Consider the following 20,705-nt stretch of genomic DNA (forward strand, 5'->3'; position numbering starts at 1 on the left):
ACACTGAAGTCTGCCAAAATACAAAAATCGCATAAAGAATTTACAAGAAACGAGAGGGAAAAAAGCATTCTAGTTTTACGGGGAAATCCTCAACTTACAACCAAATTTGTTTAGCATCCACTCAAAGTTACAATGGCACTGAAAGAAGCGATGTATGATGTATGACCAGTCCTTGCACATATGACTGCCTCAGTGACCCCCCAGAGTCATGTGATCATGATTCTGTTGCTTGGCAACCGGCATGTCATTACATGGTTGCAGCATCCTGGAGCCAGGGCAGTCTGGCAGTTGTCAGCTGCCTTTGGAGTCAGACAGCAGTGAGGCGGGAGAGCAGCTGGAGCCGGTTCCCAGCCTGTGCATGCACAGAGCTGCCAAAAGAAAAGAACAGTTACAAACTAAGGGACAACGTGGGAGTAAGGCCACAGGTAACTGGTGAATGGCCCCTCCCATAGGGAGTAAGAGGAGCAAAAGGGGAAGGGAAGGGGGCTTTTTTGCAGGAAACAATTCATTCGTTGGTTGGTTGCAGCAGTGTGAAGATCTGTTTGTGCAACTCAGAGACACTGTGCCGAGTCCTTCCTTGTCAGCACTGCATTTGACAATATTTACTCGGCAGCTCTCCAGGCTAGATAAGGTCTGTGCTTATAATTAGACCCTTGAAATACTGTTTGCCAGGTCTTTGGCTAAAAGGGAATGCAAGAAATTAACCTTCGTTTAATCAAAGGGATTTTGCCAGGACAAAGAAGTCGGCTTAGTGCTTTTTGGGGAAGCCTAGGCAGGGGTGGGATTCAAATTTTTAACAACCAGTTCTGTGGGTGTGGTTTAGGTGGTGGGCGTGGCTTGGTGATCATGGGTGGACATGGCTTGGGTGGACATGGCTTGGTGCTCATGTTATTGGCTGGGTGTGGCCAACTCAATATCATTCACCTCGAGGCACGCATCTCCTCGCCTGGGCTCTCATGGCTGTGGGGATGCTGCAATAGTCGTAAGTGTGAAAAATGGTCATAAGTCATTTTTTTCAGTGCCATTGTAACTTTGAATAGTCACTCCACACAAGCAAAGTACCGGCAAAGGAGGGGGAAAAAAACTCCAGAGAAGTTTCTGAGACAGGAAGTCTAGTCCTGCCAAGAATGTAATAAGGGTTAACGGAGAGGCAGTTTCTGTAAGCCAGTGGTCCCCAACCTTTTTGTACCAGGGACCAGTTTCAAGCAGAAACACTTTTTCAAGGACCGGCGGGGGGGATTCTATTTTCCATTCCCAAAACTTTATGTTTACCCTACAACTAGCATTAAAGACACCTGACTGCAGTCTCTCTAGTTCTAGGTCTTGCCCAGCTGTGTAGCTACAAAATTTCATGCAGATGTTTCTCTTATCTCTGTTTGGTGAAAACAGGAATTGAATGAGGAGCATTTAGTCAGTGTGTTTTCCCTAGGAAGCTCCTGTAGTCCTTGTTTAGGGATCATTCAGAGCTACGATGGACCTCTAACATCCAGCCCAGGAAGAAACTGCTTCAAAGAAGCCGGGGGGGTGGCTTTTCCTGTCGCCGCAGCTCCTCCGAAGCGCCCGTTCACCCCCACCCCGCCCGCCCACACACGGTTCAATCCAGTGCTCCGTTCTGCCTGCCTGCCTGCCTGCCTGCGTTTCTGGTTGTTTCGGAGCAGCTTCGGCTGATAAAAAGAGGCGAATAGTTATTATTCTCAGCCGAAGCTGCTCCGAATCAACCAGAAATGAAGGCAGGCAGGCAGGCAGAACGCCACTGGATTGAACGCGGCGGGCGGGGGTGGGGTGAACGGGCGCTGGAGGAGCTGCGGCGACAGGAAAGCCACCACCACCCCGGCTTCTTTGAAGCAGTTTCTTCCTGGGCTGGTGGAGGAGCGAGAGAGCGACTGAGAGAGGAACGAGGCGGGAGGAAACCGAAGCCGCTGAGCCGGAGAGCAGGACAGGCTTTGGTTGCTTCCTCCCTCCCCTTCTTTCATTTGTGTCCTTGATCCCTGATCCCAGCAGCATTCACCGAAGGCGAAGAAAGCCGCCATTTTTTTTTTTTTTTCTTTGCGGCCCGGTACAGAGTGCTCCACGGACCACTACCGGTCCGCGGCCCGGTGGTTGGGGACCCCTGCTGTAAGCAACACCAGAATGTTTCCTTCCTGCCTTTCTTACAGGATTAGGCCAGTAATTTCTTCTAACAACCAGTTCTCCGAATTGCTTAGAATATTAACAACCGGTTCTAGCGAATAGGTGCCAACTGGTAGAATCCCACCCCTGAGCCTAGGTCAGAACACTGTCTGGAGGTCAGGAGAAGCGTGACAGGAAACCACAGATAGGGGCAATTGGGTTTGCTAAATACGTTTCTTTCTAAATATGTTTCTGAAATGTACCGGCCAAGCAACGATATTGTAGCAACTTCTGCTTTTTATCTAGTTTCATGCAAATGGCTGTTTTCCTGCTTGTGTAACCACATAAAGTATAAAATCAAGCTGAATAAATCATTTTGGGGTGGGGGGTGTCTTCCAGCTTTATGTGACGACCCATCTTTGACCAGATCTGAATAAACGTGTGACTTAGAGAAAATAGACCAGACCTAAATTTCCTGCTGGACAAGAAGAAGGGGAATTTGCAAGAACATGGAACAGGTCAACGAGAGGGGGGAAAAATGGAGAATGTGGGAAGCAGACAGAAATGGAGTCACGGCTCCAGACTACATACGCGTACGCACGGTCTGGGTGACAGGGGGTCCGTAGTGTTGCCCTTTTTGTACCCGAACGGTGACTGTGTACTCCTCCCCTGGTTTTAATCCTTTGTATTCAAAGGTCCTTTGGGTGCCAGACAGGTGTATGGATTCGCCCGCCCGAGGATCCTTCTGCAGGTTGGAAAGGAAAAAAGAGACAGTATGATACCACACAACATACTGATACTCCTAAGCAGGGGTGTCAAACTCGGTTTCATTGACGGCCACACCACGGTTGTGTTTGACCTCGGGAAGCTAGGATGGGTGTGGCCAGCTCAATATCACTTGTGTTAGAAGCGCTTGTGGTGACCTGAGGGCTCCCGAGCTCCGTTTTCAGCTGTGGGGGCCTCCTACAACCCTCTGCTAGTGAAAACAGAGCTCAGGAGTGCATTACTTGGTGATTCACATTGAAAAGAGCAGATCTGTGATCATATACTAATGGCTGCCATCTTTGACTCCTCTCCCTCCCTCCCTCCCTCTCTCTCTCTCACTCATTCTCTTTCTCTCTCTCCTACACACACACACACACACACGGGGGGGGGGGGAGAATTCTTGCCAATGCAAAGTTAAATGCAGCAAGACAATACAGTTTGAGCAGATACAAGGTGTAAAATAATATTTTGATGTGGATCAGGAAAACAGAAAAAGAAAATGCAGTGTATCTCGTTACCGTGGGTGCCACATGGATCTCATATCCATCCACAGAAATCTCAGGGTAGTTCCACTCCAGGCGAAAAGACGTTTCATCTCGATTTGAAACACGGACACCAATGGATGGAATCTCTGTTTAGGCCAAGAAAAAAGATGGTGTGTGAACATAAGAGCAGAAACCAATATGGCTAGCTTTGTTATTTTATAGTCATCTCTTCAGAACTACGATAAGGTTGCCTTGAAGAGATATTTTACCGAGGATTTTACCTCACCTCCAATCAAGAGATATTTTACCTCACTTCCAATCAAGGTGCATACCTCTATATTCCATACTAGTTCAAACACTAACCAGTGCCCTGTTGGGTTATTGTTTCAGAGAATCACCATGGGTGGGCAAAAAAGCAATGGGTATGGAAGCAACTTCTGATTTCCTGCTGGCTTCCCCATTGATTTTCCTTGTAAGAAGTTGACAGGGAGCATTAGAAATCTTCCTTCCTGCCTTTCCCTATCTCCATATTCTTCCCTCGCTCCCTCCCTTCCTATTTCCCTTCCAAGCAGGCTCGTAAGTGACTGCTGCTGGATGGGGGAGGAAGTGAGGGATTGTGAGAGTGGCTGGGAAACCGTCACAGAATGTTTAAAATGAGCATCACATGACTGCAGCAGCAGCCCAGCAACACTGAAGTTCATCACAGAAAGACACAATCTGGAAATAAGAATGAAGGTGAAGGTTCATTCTCCGAGCTGGTGAGTTGGTTTCCAAATGTTTCGTTACCAGGCTTCAGCAGAGTTTAGGGGATGTCAGTATCAGTGTTCTTCTGTATTTTAGGGCTTCAGGTGTGGATGTTACCTGGCCTGGTAACGAAACCTTCAGAAACCAACCCACAAGTTCGGAGAATGAATCTTCGCCCTCATCCTACACCATTCACCACTATTGCATAAGAAGGAATTTCCTGATAGTGAGAGAACGATTGATCAATGGAACAGCTTACCTCTCACAGCTGCTCCTCATCCCTGGAGGATTCAAAAAAAAAAAAAAAAGATTGGACAGCCATTTTGTTCAGGAAGGTATGAGGACTCCTGCCTTGGTCAGGTGATTGGAGTACAAGATTTCCAAGGTCCCTTCCAACCCTTTGATATTATGACAACTTCCCTAAATTTCATTTCCTCGGGAGTTATGGATCCTGGATTTTGGATTTTGGATGCATTCTTTAAGGTAGCCCATTTGGGGCATATGGGTTCAAAAAACCGTTGACCTATGATGCACTGTTTTACCAATTAACGATTACAGGAATGACAGTTTTAGTAGTATATAGATTTGTGCAAGGATATCCACAGCTCCTTTTCCCTCTCTCTCTGGTAGCGAAAAATCACCTTGCTGTTTATTCACTCAGGAGACCAGCGTTTTTCCACCATGGCAACTTTTAAGATGTGTGGACTTCAACTCCCAGAATTCTCCAGCCAGCATATATGTTAGCCAATTCAAAACACACGTTAAGGGGATTTAACAGCTGAAGCCAAACAGCATAAATAGGTGCTATTTTCAAGGAATCTTCAAACTCAAGACTTGGAGAAAGAGTGATTTTTTTTAATGCTCTTTCAAAGGCTGGTATAGTAAGGTTTGGCCCAATTTGCTATAAGTTTTTCTATTCAGGTAGTCCTCAACATACAACTATCGTTGGGACTGTAACTTCCATTGCTAAGCCACATGATCATTGTGAGTCCTTACATGTGTCAACTCGTAAAGAATTCTTATGCCTGTTTTTGAGTTACGATAGGTGGGAGGAGGGGGACTCAGAAGTACATTCCATGCATATCTTACAAAGATTGTAGCTAGGCTACTGGATCTTCTGCCTGCAAAAATCCTTCATTGGAGAATGTGATTGATGATGCCCAGCCCATGAACGTGCTTCGTTGGAGAATCTGATTGATGATACACCCACAGGGGAGGAGGGAAACAGGGTCATAGGTTGACTGTAAATCACATGTGTCAGAGTTGGCTTCAACTAGGATAATGCCGACATGTTGCTCCTAATAAATCTTTTGGATTCTTTTGAAGCTTGGCTCGAGGCTCATGATTTAATTAGGGCAATCGCTGGAATCCTGACAACATGACTGCACCTGATTTTACAACATTGTTTACTACAGCCATTAAGCAAATCCGGCTTCCCCCATTGTCCTTGCTTGTTGGAAGCACATTTGGGAAGGGCCCCACATCTGGGAAGGTCACAAACTGTGATCATGTGAAGGTGGGTTGCTATGTACCGGGGGTATTCTAGCTGGCTGGCTAAGTTACAAAATTGTCAAAGTTGAGAAACACTTGGTTAGACCATAAAGGATTCAGGAAATGTCCCCTCCCAACCTATTTTCCAAATAATTTAGCTTATTTTCCAAAGCACCAGAAGGTAAGGCATGAAACAATGGATGGAAACTAATCAAGGAGTGAAGCAATCTGGAATTAAGGAGAAATTTCCTGAGAACAATCAACCAGTGGAATGGTTTGCCTTCAAAAGTTGTAGGAGCATCATCCCTGGAGGTTTTTAAGAAAAGGCTGGGCAGTCGCTTGCTTAAAATGGTATGACTTCCTGCTTGAACAAGGGGTTGGACCAGAAGACCACCAAGGTCTCTTCCAGCTCTAGTCTGATTGACTGATTGTTTAAACCTTTGCACCTACCTACTGAACAGTCATCGCCCGAATAGCCACTGTTGCACACGCACGTTCCATTCTGACATTCTCCATGGCCACTGCAGTGCTCTGGGCATGCCAGCTGACCGCAGTCGGGTCCGGTGTAGTCTGGGTGGCAGGAACACACCCCTCCCTGAAGACAGTGGCCTCTCTGGTTACAATCACTGGGGCAAGTCTTGGTGCCGCAGGCCGGCCCGGTGAAGCCTGGCTCGCACACGCAGTGTCCATTATGACATTCTCCATGGCCACTGCACTGCTCCGGGCATGCCAGCTGACCGCAGTCGGGTCCGGTGTAGTCTGGGTGGCAGGAACACACCCCTCCCTGAAGACAGTGGCCTCTCTGGTTACAATCACTGGGGCAAGTCTTGGTGCCGCAAGCCGGCCCGGTGAAGCCTGGCTCGCACACGCAGTGTCCATTATGACATTCTCCACGCCGGTTGCAGTTGCTAGGGCAAGCTCGGGAGGCACAATCTGCACCACTGTAACCTGGGTTGCACACGCACCATCCTGAGACGCATTGGCCATGTCCATGGCAGTTCTGGGGGCAAACTGGGTCGGAGCAAGAGGGGCCCATATATCCTGGGAAGCAGGTACAGCGGCCATCCACACAGCGCCCTTGATCATTGCAGTCGTCAGGGCAAGATGGCGGCTCTTCGCAGCTGACCCCCGAGTAGCCAGGCTGGCATTGGCAGTGCCCGTTGATGCATCTGCCACGCTCTGGGCCCCCGCAGCCTCCAGAGCAGACCGGCTCAGCGCAGGTGGGACCGCCCCAACCCGACTCACATTCGCACAGGCAACGAGAGAGGTCAAAGGATCCATGGTGAGAACATAACGTATGAATGTCTGTCTGGCCTAGGAGAGAGAGAAAGTGTGTGTGTGAGAGAGAAACATAAGGAGGGGAAGGGAGGGATTTTTTAAAAGGGGACCTGTAAATTGCTTAATTATTGCATTTATAGCCCAAGGAAGGAAGCCCATGAGCTCAGCTGCTTGTTCTACCCTCAGAAGTGAGTCTGAACGAAAATAAAACTCAGATCTTCTAAAGGTGGCTTTTCACAAAGTTATTTGAAGGGAGAGAGGGAGGGAAGAAGGAGGGAAAGAGGAAGGAAGGAAGGAGGAAGGAGGGAAGGAGGGAAGGAAGGAGAAAGGAGGGAGGGAGGGAGGGGGAAAGAAAGAAAGAAGGAGGAAGGAAGGAGGGAAGGAAGGAGGGAAGGAGAAAGAGAGGAAGAAGGAAAGAAAAGAGGGAGGGAGGAAAGGAGGAGGGAAGGAAGAAGGAGGGAAGGAAAGAAGGAAGATAGGAAGGAGGAGGAGGGAAGGAAGAGAAAAGAAAGGAGGGATGGATGGATGGAAGGAGGGAAGGAGGGAGGGAAGAAGATGGAAAGAAAGGAAGGAGGGAGGGAGGGAAGGAGGAGGGAAGGAAGGAAGAAGAAGGAAGGAAGAAGGGAAGAAAGAGAAAAGAAAGGAGGGAGGGATGGAAGGAGGGAAGGAGGGAGGGAGGGAGGAAGATGGAAAGAAAGGAAGGAGGGAGAGAGGGAAGGAGGAGGGAGGGAAGGAAGAGGAAGGAAGGAGGGAAAGAAAGAAGAGAAAAGAAAGGAGGGAGGGAGGGAGAGGAAGAAGGAAAGAAAGGAAGGAGGGAAGGAATTTAAATGGAATGATGTATGGAGGGAAACAAATGACTAGGTAAAGGGGTTTATATTCTACAGGAGGGGCTGATTGTAATGTATCTAAGCTGTCCTGGATGGAGGAGGTCTCTATGGCCGCCTTCCTAAGGTCTTGCTGTCATCACTCTTGGGTGAAGAACAAAGGACTTAATTCACGCAATTGCCAGCTTCCTTTGATCCCAGCTCAGAAACTAACTTGCTAAGGAACAAAATATTCCAACAGCCGAATAGGTAGAATTCAACCTCACCTTCCTCCTCCTCTTCCCTTACCTTCGCTGGCTTGACTGCTGGTGGACGCAGCAGGGCAACAGCCTCCCCCAGCTTGGCACGTTTCCTGGAGGATCCGCACGTCATTCTCAAGGGCCTGCAGCCTTCTCCAAAGCTCCTGGGTATCTTCGGTGCCAGGGGGACACTCGCACGATTGTTGTGGGAGGTTGATGCGGTGGGTAAAAACCACGTGCTCTTGATCTGAGCCTTCCAGGGTGTGTTCATACTGGGCCCCTCCTCGGGAAGATCCAGGAGGGCCTAAGGCCTCTTGGGGAGGTGGGGAGGCGCCCTCGTTCGGCGTGTCTTCTCCGGCCACCTTAATTGTGTAGACGTGGGAGAAGATGGTCGCATTGGAAGAGATGAGGGGGTGGGGAAGGCGGGCCTCCCAGGAAACCCCCATCCAGCAGAGGAGCAGAAGGAAATACGTTCCCTTTGAGGGCCTCTCCATGATCATTCAAGATCTGTAAGGAATGGGAAATCGATCAGGGCTGAATTTGCGAATAAAAGAGGAAAGAATAAGAATGGCTAAAGACAGCAATCCACATTTTCCTTGGCATGTGTTGGAAGAAATATCCATCTGGTTCAGTTCCAAGCCAGGAGAAAGAAATATGGAAGATGATTGGAAAGATGATTTAATGATGAAGCAGAACCACCAAGCAGGGGTGGGATTTTACCGGTTCAGACCGGTTCAGGCGAACCCCTTCCTCCAAAGATCAGCTGTCTCCAAACCCAGTTTGCTGTGGGCCGGCCCTGCTCTTTCCTGTTCTTTACTTCTTTTGTTTAGGGCAGGGGTCTCCAACCTTGGCAACTTTAAGAACTTTTAAGATTGATGGACTTCAACCAGCAAAGCTGCCTAAGGAATTCTGGGAGTTGAAGTCCACAAGTCTTAACGTTGCCAAGGTTGGAGACCCCTAGTTTAGAGCACAGCTGATTCACGTGGCAGAGTGGTTTGCCATGCCTCAGCTGTTTTCTTCACAGGGACTGCTGTAGAAGGTAAGTATGTGTTAGATCGGGTAGATCGGTTCCCACAGAGACGCGAGACCAAAGTGTACATTCAGCTCTTTATTTCAATGTTAAGACCTGTACAAGATCTTGGAGCCGCGGCAGCCCTTCATATAGGTATTGCTCGCGGCTCGGCGGCCAATGACAGGGCTTTGATCTCCGCGATCGGCTCGGCCAATCGCGGTTGATTCTTAGCGTGCCAATCACGGCCATTCAGTTGACCAATCGGGTCACGGTCCGTGTGGACCAATCAGTATTCAGTATTTGGAGTATGCTGTTATAGAACAGTATGAGAGCCGTTTAAAATGTGGAGGGCGCACACAGAGTGTGCGATCACCAAACCTGTTGTTATATCAGTGGAATCCCACCCCTGCCACAAAGCACTTGTGATTCTGGTGCAGCTGACTACCGTGTTTCTCATATAATAAGGCCGGGTCTTATTTTTTTTGAGCCCGAAAAAATGGCTAGGCTGTCTTTTCGGGTGACTTAATTCCCCCCCTTGCATCTTTGGGCGGGCGGGCAGCGACAGCTTGGATGTTGACCTCGGCATTGGTGAGGCACTTAGTATCGGGTCAACGCAGGCAGCAGCATATCCGGGTGTGCAACAAAAGTACTTCCTAACGGCAAGCCCCCCACCATTCCCCCATTTCGCATGTTTTAATATAGGCCTTAATTTGGGGGAGGGGCTTAATTTCATTTCATGCCTATAAAACATGCTAGGACTTCCTATTGGGGAGGCCATATTGTTGGAGAAACAGGGTACATAGAGTTGAGAGTGGGGGCAGGGGGGGGTTCGTATGTGTATCTTCTCTTGGGCTTTGCACTTGAACTTCCTGTTTCTGTGGAAGAGCATGTATTCTATTGGCTGTTGTCACACTCCCATGGGGCCATGTACAAATCCTAAGAGTTTGTCTGAGCTAAGCTTGGTTGAAGTTTAGCTGATGCAATGAAGGGGCTTGTTGGGTAATTCCTATTGTGGCTGAGGGCTAACTCTACCTCTGTTCAGTCTTTGCTGCAGGGAGAAATGGATTACCAAATCTGCATTTCTAAAAGCTGGGCTCAGCTTAGGATCTTCTTTGGGGCAGGGAGCCGGGGCTCTGAGTTTCTGTCTCCCTTAAGATTTTTATTTCTCTTTTAGGGGAAATATTTTATCCTGCCTTTTTAAAGATTTCTCAAAAATGTCATTCATCTAGGGGAGGGGTGGGTTTCTATACATGGAAGCCAGATGTGTTTTTCAAAGTCGGCAGCTTTAAGAGGTGTGGACTTCAACTCCCAGAATTCCCCAGCCAGCCATATTGGCTGAAGAATTCTGGGAGTTGAAGTCCAGACATGTTAGTGGTGACATGATATCAGTGTTCCAAATTCTAAGGGGCTACTGCAAAGAAAAGGGGGTCAACCTATTTTCCAAAGCATCGGAGGGCAGGACAAGAAGCAATGAGTGGAAACTAATCAAGGAGAGATCCAACCTAGAACTTAGAAATTTCCAGACAATTAGAACAATTAATCAGTGGAACAACTTGCCTCCAGACTAGAGGTTTTAAATGGACAACTATTTGTCTGAAATGGTATAGGCTTTCCTGCTTGGGCAGGGGGTTGGACTAGAAGATCTCCAAGGCCCCTTCCAAGCCTGTTATTCTGTTTTTCTGACGACTTTGAAGAATACTGGTTCAGATGGATAGTTTGAAAGAGACAACTCTGGTGATGGGGGGGGGCTGATCTCCAAAGTTTAGGAGAATGGATGAATTGGAAGTAGAAGGAACCCAACCCACTGGTTATTATTCTTTAAGAGAGCCACACCATTGATCAACAACAGCACTAATTTTTATACACAATTAGCCCAGTTTGGAGATAGGAAGGAACAGGCAGAACCTCTGTCTCAATCTTTGTGAGCTCGCTGATAAGAAGAGAAAATAAACTATGGAAAAAGAAAACCCATTGTTATATCAGGACCCTTGAAGCAATACCCAAGGACTTCCACTATTTAGAATTTTTGAATTTATCAGGCCCAAGCACCCCAATTTTACCAAAACAAAAACAAAAAAACAAAACCCACCACGCTTGCAACTGCATATACCTCAGATATTATCTTCATAATTCTTAGACCCTTTGGTTATGACTTGAATTATTAAGTTTTCACCAGTTTTAGACTTTAAATCTAACTGCAGATTATTCATAATAGTAGAGAAATCAATTTACTGGGGACAAATACCAGAATGGACTATCCCTGATGTTGGAAGAAATATCCATCTGGGTTCAGTTCCAAGTGGGAAAAAAGACACTGGAAACATGGAGACTGCTTGGAAGGATGGTTTTAATGGTGGACAGGACCATATTGAGGTCCTGGGCAAAAAAGAGCACATGGGGGAGAGGGAGGGAGGGAGGGAGGGAGGGAGAGAGAGAGAGAGAGAGAGAGAGAGAGAGAGAGAGAGAGAGAGAGAGAGAGAGATTTATACCCTCTGTTGGGCTTTGAACTTGCTTCCTGTTCCTAGTAGTTTCCTAGTAGTTTAGTCAGAAATGTATTTCTGGTACAAAGTATTAAAATGTGCCTGTTCTTTTTCCCTCACCCTTTCACATTTTCATAGAGGTTGAAGAAACTCAATAAATAAAGGATAATATTTATAGCTCAGGGTTGAAATGAAGAGGCTTTGGTGCTCTCTGAGCTTAGTTCAGAGCCAAAAAGAGATCAAAAAGACCAAAACACCTCCCTAGCAGCAATCAACACAGAGAGGAGCACAAATTAACACCAAGATTAACACCTGACCAACAATCAAGAAGTAAACAATAATGCAATCAAGGAACTGCCCAGCAAGCTAACCAGGGGTGGGATTCTACTGGTTTGGGTGAACCAGATGCTAAATTTACAACTGGTTCGCTGAAACAATAGTTGAACCGATCAGCTGGCCCTGCCCACTCCTCCCAGAAGTTTCCACGGGGCCCATTTTGGATCCCAGGTAAGTGCTGGGACAGTGCAGAGGCTCTGGGAGGGCGAAAAAAAACAACCTTCCAGAAGTCCAGAAATGGGCCTGTTTCTGACTTCCGGAGGGCCTCCAGACCCTGGGGAGTCCATTTTTGCCCTCCCAGAGGCTCAAAGGAAACCTCCGGACTCCGGGGAAGGTGAAAAATGACCCTCCCGGAAGTTCTGGTAGACCACGCCCACCATGGCCATGCCCACCCAGCAACCAGGCAGCAAACCGGTTGCTGGGATTTTTGAATCCCACCCCTGAAGCTAACTAATAAACAACCCGGCCAAATAACCACCAAGACCACCAACACTGACAGAGCAAGTCAGTGGAATATAAACTGAGAGCAAATCCCACTCCTTGCTAGCAGTGATGAAGTTTGGGTAATGAAACGTCTGCAAGAAGACAAGCAACCTGAGAGAGCACCAAGGACCTTTGAAATTCAGTAATAAAGAGATTGGGGCCTAGTTTTCAATAGCTCACTATCAGCTACCAAGGAAATTAGGAAGTGAGATGCGGCTATCACCGGTGGCATTGATGTGGGCAGCAGGAATGCAAGCAGACCCCACGACGCAGATCCCACAGCCCTCACCCAAAACGGGAAGGTCAGGAAAGTGTGACGGCCATGAAAACACACCCAGCAGGATGTTCTGAAACGCAACTGGAGACCAGCCCTGTGAGAATCAGATATGAAGCGAGAAGCTGGCAGCAGAGAAGAGGAAATGGTATAGGTTTAGACAGGATAGAAAGAGTGTGCCAGCATCTCTTCGAAATGTCCCGATGACAGAGGCAGTAAGCAATGGATTAAACTGTCGCCTCAGGTTGTAGGATTTCATTCCTCAGAGCCACCTAGAAGAGTAAAATCTTCCACGGCAGCAATTCACAGGTATTCTTTGACTTACGATTGCAATTAAACCCAGAATTGCGGCCATAAGTCATCGTAGTTGTAAATCGAAGCGTTACAAATAGTGCTCAGCTTACGACTGTTATTGAGCCTGGAATTATGGTCATAAGTCATTGTGGTTATAAATCAAGGCTTTGATTTGGGGGGCATTTTTTATCGGAGTCAATAAGTGAACACCATGATCATTAAGGGAATTCATTTTACCTAATGGGTAATTTTTGTCAGAAACCGGCAGAAAAACCACCAGAAACTTACAAAGAATATCAAAAATCATGGTCCGGCTGTAAAGGTTTGCTGGTTGCCAAACTCCCAAAACGTGGGTCACGTGACCACAAGAGGGCACTGTTGTTGTTAATCAGGTCAAAGTAGCTTTTGGGGCAGGGATCCCTCATGACTTTGAAAGTTGCTAAGTGACTGGTTGCAAGTTGAAGCTGAAGTAAGTTGAACCAGAGTTTACAGGAATTCCATTTGTCCATTTGAGGGTTGTTAAGTGTGAGGACTGGTTGTAAATCACTTTTTAAAGTGCCATTGTAACTTCAAGCGGTCGCTAAATGAGTGTCAAGACCTTGTAACTCAACGTCTATCTATATTTGAATCATGTTCTGGGTCTTCTTTTCCAGATAGAGTTCTATGACAGTAAGAGGTTAAGTGGCTGAAGAGAAATTTAATTACAGGCAATCCTGACTTATAAACAAAATTGACTTCTGGTTTGACGTCGCTGTGTGGTCAGCACAGGGGAGTGGGGCTCCGGATTCCCACATCAAATCCTCTTTGTCGGAGGACCCCACAAGGGGCTAAAGTCACCCTGTAGGGGTGACTCATAAGGAGGGACACCCTGATGGTTGCAGAGAGCAGTGACTCCTGCTGGACCAGGGTTTCTTCCCTCTTTGCTGAAGACGAAGGCAAGGCAGCCATCATGACCACCGTGATGCTGGGGCAGCCGAAGAAACCAAGACTGTGCTGAAGCAATGAGAGTGGACAGTGATTGGAGCTGATGAGGTGATTTTCGATTTTTGTTAAGGATTTCCCCAAAAGAAAATTAATCCAGGAAAGAGACTCTTTGGAATACTTTTAAGCAGCAATCAAAGAGCGACAGAGAAAAATTAGGGTGCACTAAAAGCTACAGAATATAGAAAGACTGGATGTACAAATCTTACTGGCAGGGCTCTGAACAGGCACTCTAAAGTGCTGGATATGTGATTGTTTATTGGACATTTTGTTTAAATTAATTTGAAAGAAACAACAGACAGAATAGTTTTAAACTGGATTTTGAATGTTGACTTTTGAAAGCGGACCTTTAACGTTGATTTTAAGCTGAAGGCGCCATCTACTGGTGAATGGATATATATTAGGTTACACTGACTTATAAACAAAATGGAGCCCAAAATTTCTGTTGCCAAGCAAGACAATTGGATGAGTTTTGCTCCAGTTTATGACCTTTCTTGCCACTGTTGCTAAGCGACTCACTGCAGTTGTTAAGTTAGGAACACGGTTGTTAAGTGAATCCAGCTTCCCCATTGACTTTGCTTGTCAGAAGGTTGCAAAAGGCAAATCACATAACACCCCCAGGACACTGCATAAACACATGCCCAGTTGCCAAGCGTCCAAATTTCGATCAGGTGATTGTGGGGTTGCTACAATGGTCATTAAGTGTGAAAAATGTCACTTTTTTCAGTGCGATTGTAACTTTGAACTGTCATTAGAGTTAAACTTAGACACTAACTTATTGTCACTTTAAATGTACATCAATCGGCAATACATTAAAATGAAATTTCATTGCATACAGCTCTCAAAGAGTCACCACTTCCAATATACACTACATACACATGACAAATAAATAAATATTATGCATATACGCACATATATGACATAGAGAAATAACACAGTCTTGTTTGGATGTATATATTACATGGTGAGAAAAACGAATCATTAAATGAATGCTGTAAGCCAAGGACTACCTGTAGTAGCATTGCTCCCTGTCCTGCAGTTACGGTATTCAAAGAACTAGAGCCATACAAAAAGTCTGTTGGTGGCAGCTGTACTCTAAATTAACTTAGCCATATAGAAAACTGACATTACCCTCCCTACTCCCCACTATATACGCATAATTCAGATTAATGTACTGCTGGAATCTATTAAACCAACTGAGCTCTGGAGCGAAGCCTGTACTATATATCCTTGTATCTTTGTTCCAGCTGCTGGCCTGAAGCTCACTAATTGTCTAATCCATTTTACTGGCCTTCTCTTCATTCCTTTCAGGGGTTGCTCTATTATTTATTGGGAGTAATAAAATGCTTATTATCCTTATGTTTTCCTTATGTTAAGGGAATTGCTTCTCACAGAAAGACTAAGCTTGACTAATCAAATTCTCCCTGGTCTAGGTCCTTCTTTCCTTCTTTCCTTCCTTCCTTCCTTCCTTCCTTCCTTCCTTCCTTCCTTCCTTCTTTCCTTCCTTCCTTCCTTCCTTCCTTCCTCCCTCCCTCCCTCTCTCCCTCCTTCCCTCCTCTCTCCCTCCCTCCCTTCCTCCCCTCTCACCCCTCTTTCTCCTTCCTTCCTTCCTTCCTTCCTTCCTTCCTTCCTTCTTTCTTTCCTCCCTCCCTCCCTCCTTCCCTCCCTCTCTTCCCTCCTCTCTCCTCCCTCCCTCCCTCCCCTCTCACCCCTCTTTCTCCTTCCTTCCTTCCTCTCCTACCCCCTACCCTCTTTCTCCTTCCTTCCTTCATTCCTTCCTTCCTCCCTCCCTCCCTCCCTCCCTCCCTCCCTCCCTCCTTCCCTCCTCTCTCCCTCCCTCCCTTCCTCCCCTCTCACCCTCTTTCTCCTTCCTTCCTTCCTTCCTTCCTTCCTCCCTTCCTCCTACCTCCTACCCTCTTTCTCCTTCCTTCCTTCCTTCCTTCCTTCCTTCCTTCCTTCCTTCCTCCCTCCCTCCCTCCTTCCCTCCCTCCTTCCCTCCTCTCTCCCTCCCTTCCTTCCTCCCCTCTCACCCCTCTTTCTTCTTCCTTTCTTCCTCCCTCCTACCCCCTACCCTCTTTCTCCTTCCTTCCTTCCTTCCTCCCTCCCTCCTTCCCTCCTCTCTCCCTCCCTCCCTTCCTCCCCTCTCACCCTCTTTCTCCTTCCTTCCTTCCTTCCTTCCTTCTTTCCTCCCTCCCTCCCTCCCTCCCTCCCTCCTTCCCTTGTCTCTCCCTCCCTCCCTTCCTCCCCTCTCACCCCTCTTTCTTCTTCCTTCCTTCCTCCCTCCTACCTCCTACCCTCTTTCTTCCTTCCTTCCTTCCTTCCTTCCTTCCTTCCTTCCTTCCTTCCTCCTTCCCTCCCTCCTTCCTTCCCTCCTTCCCTCCCTCCTTCCCTCCTCCCTCCCTCCCTCCCTCCCTTCCTCCCCACTCACCCTCTTTCTTCTTCCTCTTTCTCCTCCCTACCCGCTACCCTCTTTCTCCTTCCTTCCTTCCTTCCTTCCTTCCTCCCTCCCTCCCTCCCTCCTTCCCTCCCTCCCTCCTCTCTCTCCCTCCCTCCCTCCCTCCCTTCTTCCCCTCTCACCCCTCTTTCTTCTTTCTTTCTTCCTTCCTTCCTCCCTCCAACCCCTACCCTCTTTCTCCTTCCTTCCTTCCTTCCTTCCTTCCTTCCTTCCTTCCTTCCTTCCTTCCTTCCTTCCTTCCTTCCTTCCTTCCTTCCTTCCTTTCTTCCTTCCTTCCTCCCTTCCTTCCTTCCATCCATCCTCCCCTCCCTCCCTCCTCTCCCTCCCTCCCTTCCTCCCCTCTCACCCCTCTTTCTTCTTCCTTCCTTCCTTCCTCCCTTCTACCCCCTACCCTCTTTCTCCTTCCTTCCTTCCTTCCTTCCTTCCTTCCTTCCTTCCTTCCTTCCTTCCTTCCTTCCTTCCTTCCTTCCTATTGCTTTTAAAATATAGAGAAAAAAGTGTCAGACAGAGAGAGAGAAAGGGAGAAAGAGAGAGAGGAGAAAGAGAGAGATGAGATGAGATGAGAGATGAGAGAGAGGCCAAGTGATGTCAACTTGGCCACGCTTACCCATCCAGTCACATGACCACCAAGCACACCCACCAAGCCATGCCCATAGAGCTGGTAGGGGAAAAAATTAATTTCACCCCTGCTGGGGGAGGCTGTTTTGCCCTCCCAGAGGCATGACCAACCAGCAACCAGACAGAGAACCCTTGCTGAAATTTCTGAAGCAAACCTCTGGTGCTTGATGGTTCTGCTTCACCATTAATAGACTAGACTAGACTAGAATACCTTTATTGTCATTGCATTCAAAATACAATGACATTTAAAAGCTACTCCAGCACAGTGCCCCAAACACCACATCACAATCACACTTTGGAGTATTTAAAAATTAAAATAATTAAAGTAATAATAGTAATAATTAAAAACTTGGCCTAAAACCTTATACAGATTTTCTTTATATGCTGTTGACATTGTCATTTTATAATTTTGAGACCACAATTTTTGCCATTTCTCTAAATCAATCCCATATCCAAAATTCTTCCCCCAAGCAATCATAGTTTCTTTAACTTGTTCTTCTTCTAGTTTAATTTCTAATAAATATCTATACAATTTTTTAATTACCTTTTCATCAGTACCTGTCAAAATCTTATCTAAATCAGTCAATTTATCATAGAAACCTTCCATTTTAGAATCTTTATCATACCTTGAATGTATTTGCGCATATGAAAACCAATTCATCTTTATACCTTGTTCCTCTAGTTTTTGTATAGATTTGAGTTCACCCTTTTCATTCAATATTTCACCATATCTGTTTGTTAGATGTTTTACAGGTGGCATTTTCCCCTGACAAGAATAGCAAGAATGTTCAAGAATAAATCCAAAAAATGTTGGAAATGTCATCAGACACCTGGCTCATATTACCATATGTGGTGAACTTGTGCGGATGCTAAAAAAATACTGGACTAAAATCCACATGTGGTTGGAAAAAAATGACAAAAACACATATAGACTTGAAACCAGAAATATTTTAATTGAGAATTTTACCTGAAATATATAGTAAAGACTTGAAATATCTGATTGTAAATGTATTAACAGCAGCTAGGATTGTATTTGCCAAAAACTGGAAAAATGAGAAAACACCATCACCAGAAGAAATCATTAAGAAAATATTGGAATGTGCTGAAATGAGTAGATTGACATTTGAAACTAGAGAACAAGAGGATAAACAATTTTGTAAAATCTGGGATCTATTCTATCAATGGTTAGACAATAAAATACAGTAATGAAATATGTAGACTCTTAGAAAATAATAAATATATAAAGATGTATTTCTTTCTTATTATATCTACAAAATGATTTTAGGATAGATTTGGGATGATAATATGAACTGTTATAAAACAAACTAAGTAAATTATGATTATCTTGTAAAACATGAATGAATAAAAGTAAAGTCAAATGATTGATTAATAATGATACTAAGGTATTTAATTTTTGGTTGAAAATACGAGATTATATGCAATGTAATTGTAATTGAAGACTACGAAATGGAAGCACAAAACAATTTGTAAACCAACCGGCACACTGTATGTACACATATGGAAGATGGCTTGATGTTTTTATGTTTTGTTTGTTTATGTTTGTTTTTAAAAACCAATAAAAACTTAAATTAAAAAAAAACTTAGCCTAAAACCTATTTAAAACATATATTAAGTTAGATAGTTTAAAAATGCCACTTTATGCATAGGACTAAATCACAAATACTAAAAGACTAAAACCAACTTTCCAATCAACCTTCATGTTTCCAGCATCCTTGGAACTGAACCGGATGGATATTTCTTCTAACAGAATAAAACAGTCCAAACAAAGCTTGGGTCCCTCCCTAGCTTTCTGATTTTCAAGAAGAAAACCCCATCTTCTCCCTAATTTTCCCTTCTTATTTTTCTTGTTGGAGATGCTGTTTCCTTTTGTAACTGCGTGTTGCAGGGGAACTGCCAGCTTTAAATATATTTTATTGGTCTCGTTTGTGTGGCTTTCTCAGCAATCTCTCGTGCAGATGTTGATGTGGTGAAGAAGCTTTATAGAGCAGCAGGGAAAAATATTTCTGGTTAACCACACAGCTTGGATTCCTTTGTTAAATGTCCATGTTGTTTCCAGATACATGATGTGGCCGGGTGATTAAAGTATCAGCAGGGAAGACATATGTCACACTTTAAGTGCTGGGAAAGTGATTGGGTGTCCCCCAGGGCTTTGCAATTGGTCTGAATCTACATTTTTTAAAAATCCACACTGACCTCACTTAAATGCATTATGTATGTCTTTACCCCAAGGAATAGAAGTGAAGATTAAAACCAGAGGTTTAGAATATATACTTTGTAAGCCTCTGGTTTTAATCTTATCTTTAAGGGATGCACTGTGTGGTGGCAAGAACAACAGGACTTAGTCGTTTATTTAATTTTATTTTAATGTAATTTTAATTTTAATTTATTTTTTTAAATTTCATTTTATTTTTTATTTTATTTATTTTATTTTATTTTATTTTAAAGTAAGTTCCCTGAAATCAAGAGGCCTTTCCTCAATGTGGGATGCTTCCAATTCTTTGATCCATGAATTGCTGCTCCATTGCCCACATATCTCAGATTGTGCCAATCAGTTTTTAGACAAAAGTGTTGACAAAAACCTGGCCATTGGGTTGTGATGGAGGCCCATCTGGCATTCGTGTTGGTAGGGAATTAAAAAATGCTCTGGCGGAGACCATCGACCTTGGACACTGGCCTGAGTCGGCTTATGCCAGTGGTAAATGTCTAACATCTTCCTCATCAAAAATAAACAGAAGAAACCAACAGAGGTGGAAAGGATGTTAAAGTTCTGCATCAATGCTAGAATGTGCCGTTGGGGCTCAGGCGTGCCTTCCAGATCCTTGGTCTGATGGTGAAACTTTCCATTCCCATTTTCCCTTGGCCACCAGCTTCTCTGTGTGATGACCCAGGGCGTGGCACAAAAAGCAACAAAGTCACAAAAGTAGGTAAAGTCCCTTTAATACCTCCAACTTGGCCCCCAATATCCAGTTATCATCAGCTGGAGAAAAAACTCTCCCAGGAACAGTTTTTAAAGGGAAGAAATTCAGTCCAAACCCAAAGTGCATATAAATTATAAATAAAAACCAACACAATCCACACTGCAGCAATTAACAAGACAGGGCAGGATAAGGAATTGCAGACTTCTAAAGATAACAAAACACACACAGTTGGGAGGATGCCAGAACCCAGATAAGACTTGACAAACAAAGATAATTCATGCTTTGCTTCCAGCAAGGTGCTGTGCACAAACACCCTTTTTAAATCCTTTTTTCCCCAGCTGAAGCTAATGAAGGGAATCAGGACCCTTTTCTCCCCTGTAACCCACATATCTCACGTTGCTCCTTTCTCCGTTCCTCCCTGCATGCCCTAGGATGAAGAGGGGGTGGCCCTGGGTCTTCCTCTGAATGCCCAGCCAGACTGTGCCCTTCTCCAGTTTCTTCCATAGCCACTGGAGTCGCACTCCCACTCCCTGTCAGCTGCTCCACCTCCCCTTTCGGAATCAGATTCCAACAGGGGCATGACACTCTGGCCCTTGGAACCTATAGCCCATTTTCCATTTCCCACAATGCATTAGAGAGGTTCACATCGTGAGAGGCAAAGCAATGTGGGAAAATTTAAGGGTCAAACCATTTCAAGAAGCCCACATTCTGGGAACGTGCTTTAGTGCTATGCTCTGCATGTGTTCTGTGAAAATCTGCATGCAATCTGTAAAATTAGCAATAGCACTTAGACGTATATATGGTTTTACAGCTCTCTCTAAACGGTTTACAGAGTCAGCCAGGGGTGGGATTCTACCAGTTGGCACCTATTCACTAGAACCGGTTGTTAACATTCTAA

General features: G+C 45.5%; 1 protein-coding gene across 9 annotated transcripts in view; it reads right to left on the bottom strand.

Annotated features, from left to right (window-relative positions):
- The window catches only part of TNXB (tenascin XB), a 138,155-nt gene that overhangs the window by 96,873 nt on the left and 20,577 nt on the right, over positions 1–20,705 (bottom strand). For all 9 annotated transcript variants that reach the window (XM_087952867.1, XM_087952866.1, XM_087952865.1 and 6 more), the window contains exons 2-5: positions 7,985–8,442; positions 6,045–6,908; positions 3,393–3,505; positions 2,701–2,854 (exon numbers count right to left, since the gene is read on the bottom strand). In XM_087952867.1, coding sequence (XP_087808993.1) covers positions 2,701–2,854; positions 3,393–3,505; positions 6,045–6,908; positions 7,985–8,435 — 1,582 coding nt within the window. In that variant the 5' untranslated portion in view covers positions 8,436–8,442. The remainder of the gene's footprint in view (positions 1–2,700; positions 2,855–3,392; positions 3,506–6,044; positions 6,909–7,984; positions 8,443–20,705) is intronic.

The sequence above is a fragment of the Notechis scutatus genome, chromosome 2 (genome assembly GCF_049901735.1).
Source record: "Notechis scutatus isolate UNSWTSFEM ecotype Mainland chromosome 2, rNotScu1.2, whole genome shotgun sequence".
Taxonomy (NCBI): domain Eukaryota; kingdom Metazoa; phylum Chordata; class Lepidosauria; order Squamata; family Elapidae; genus Notechis; species Notechis scutatus.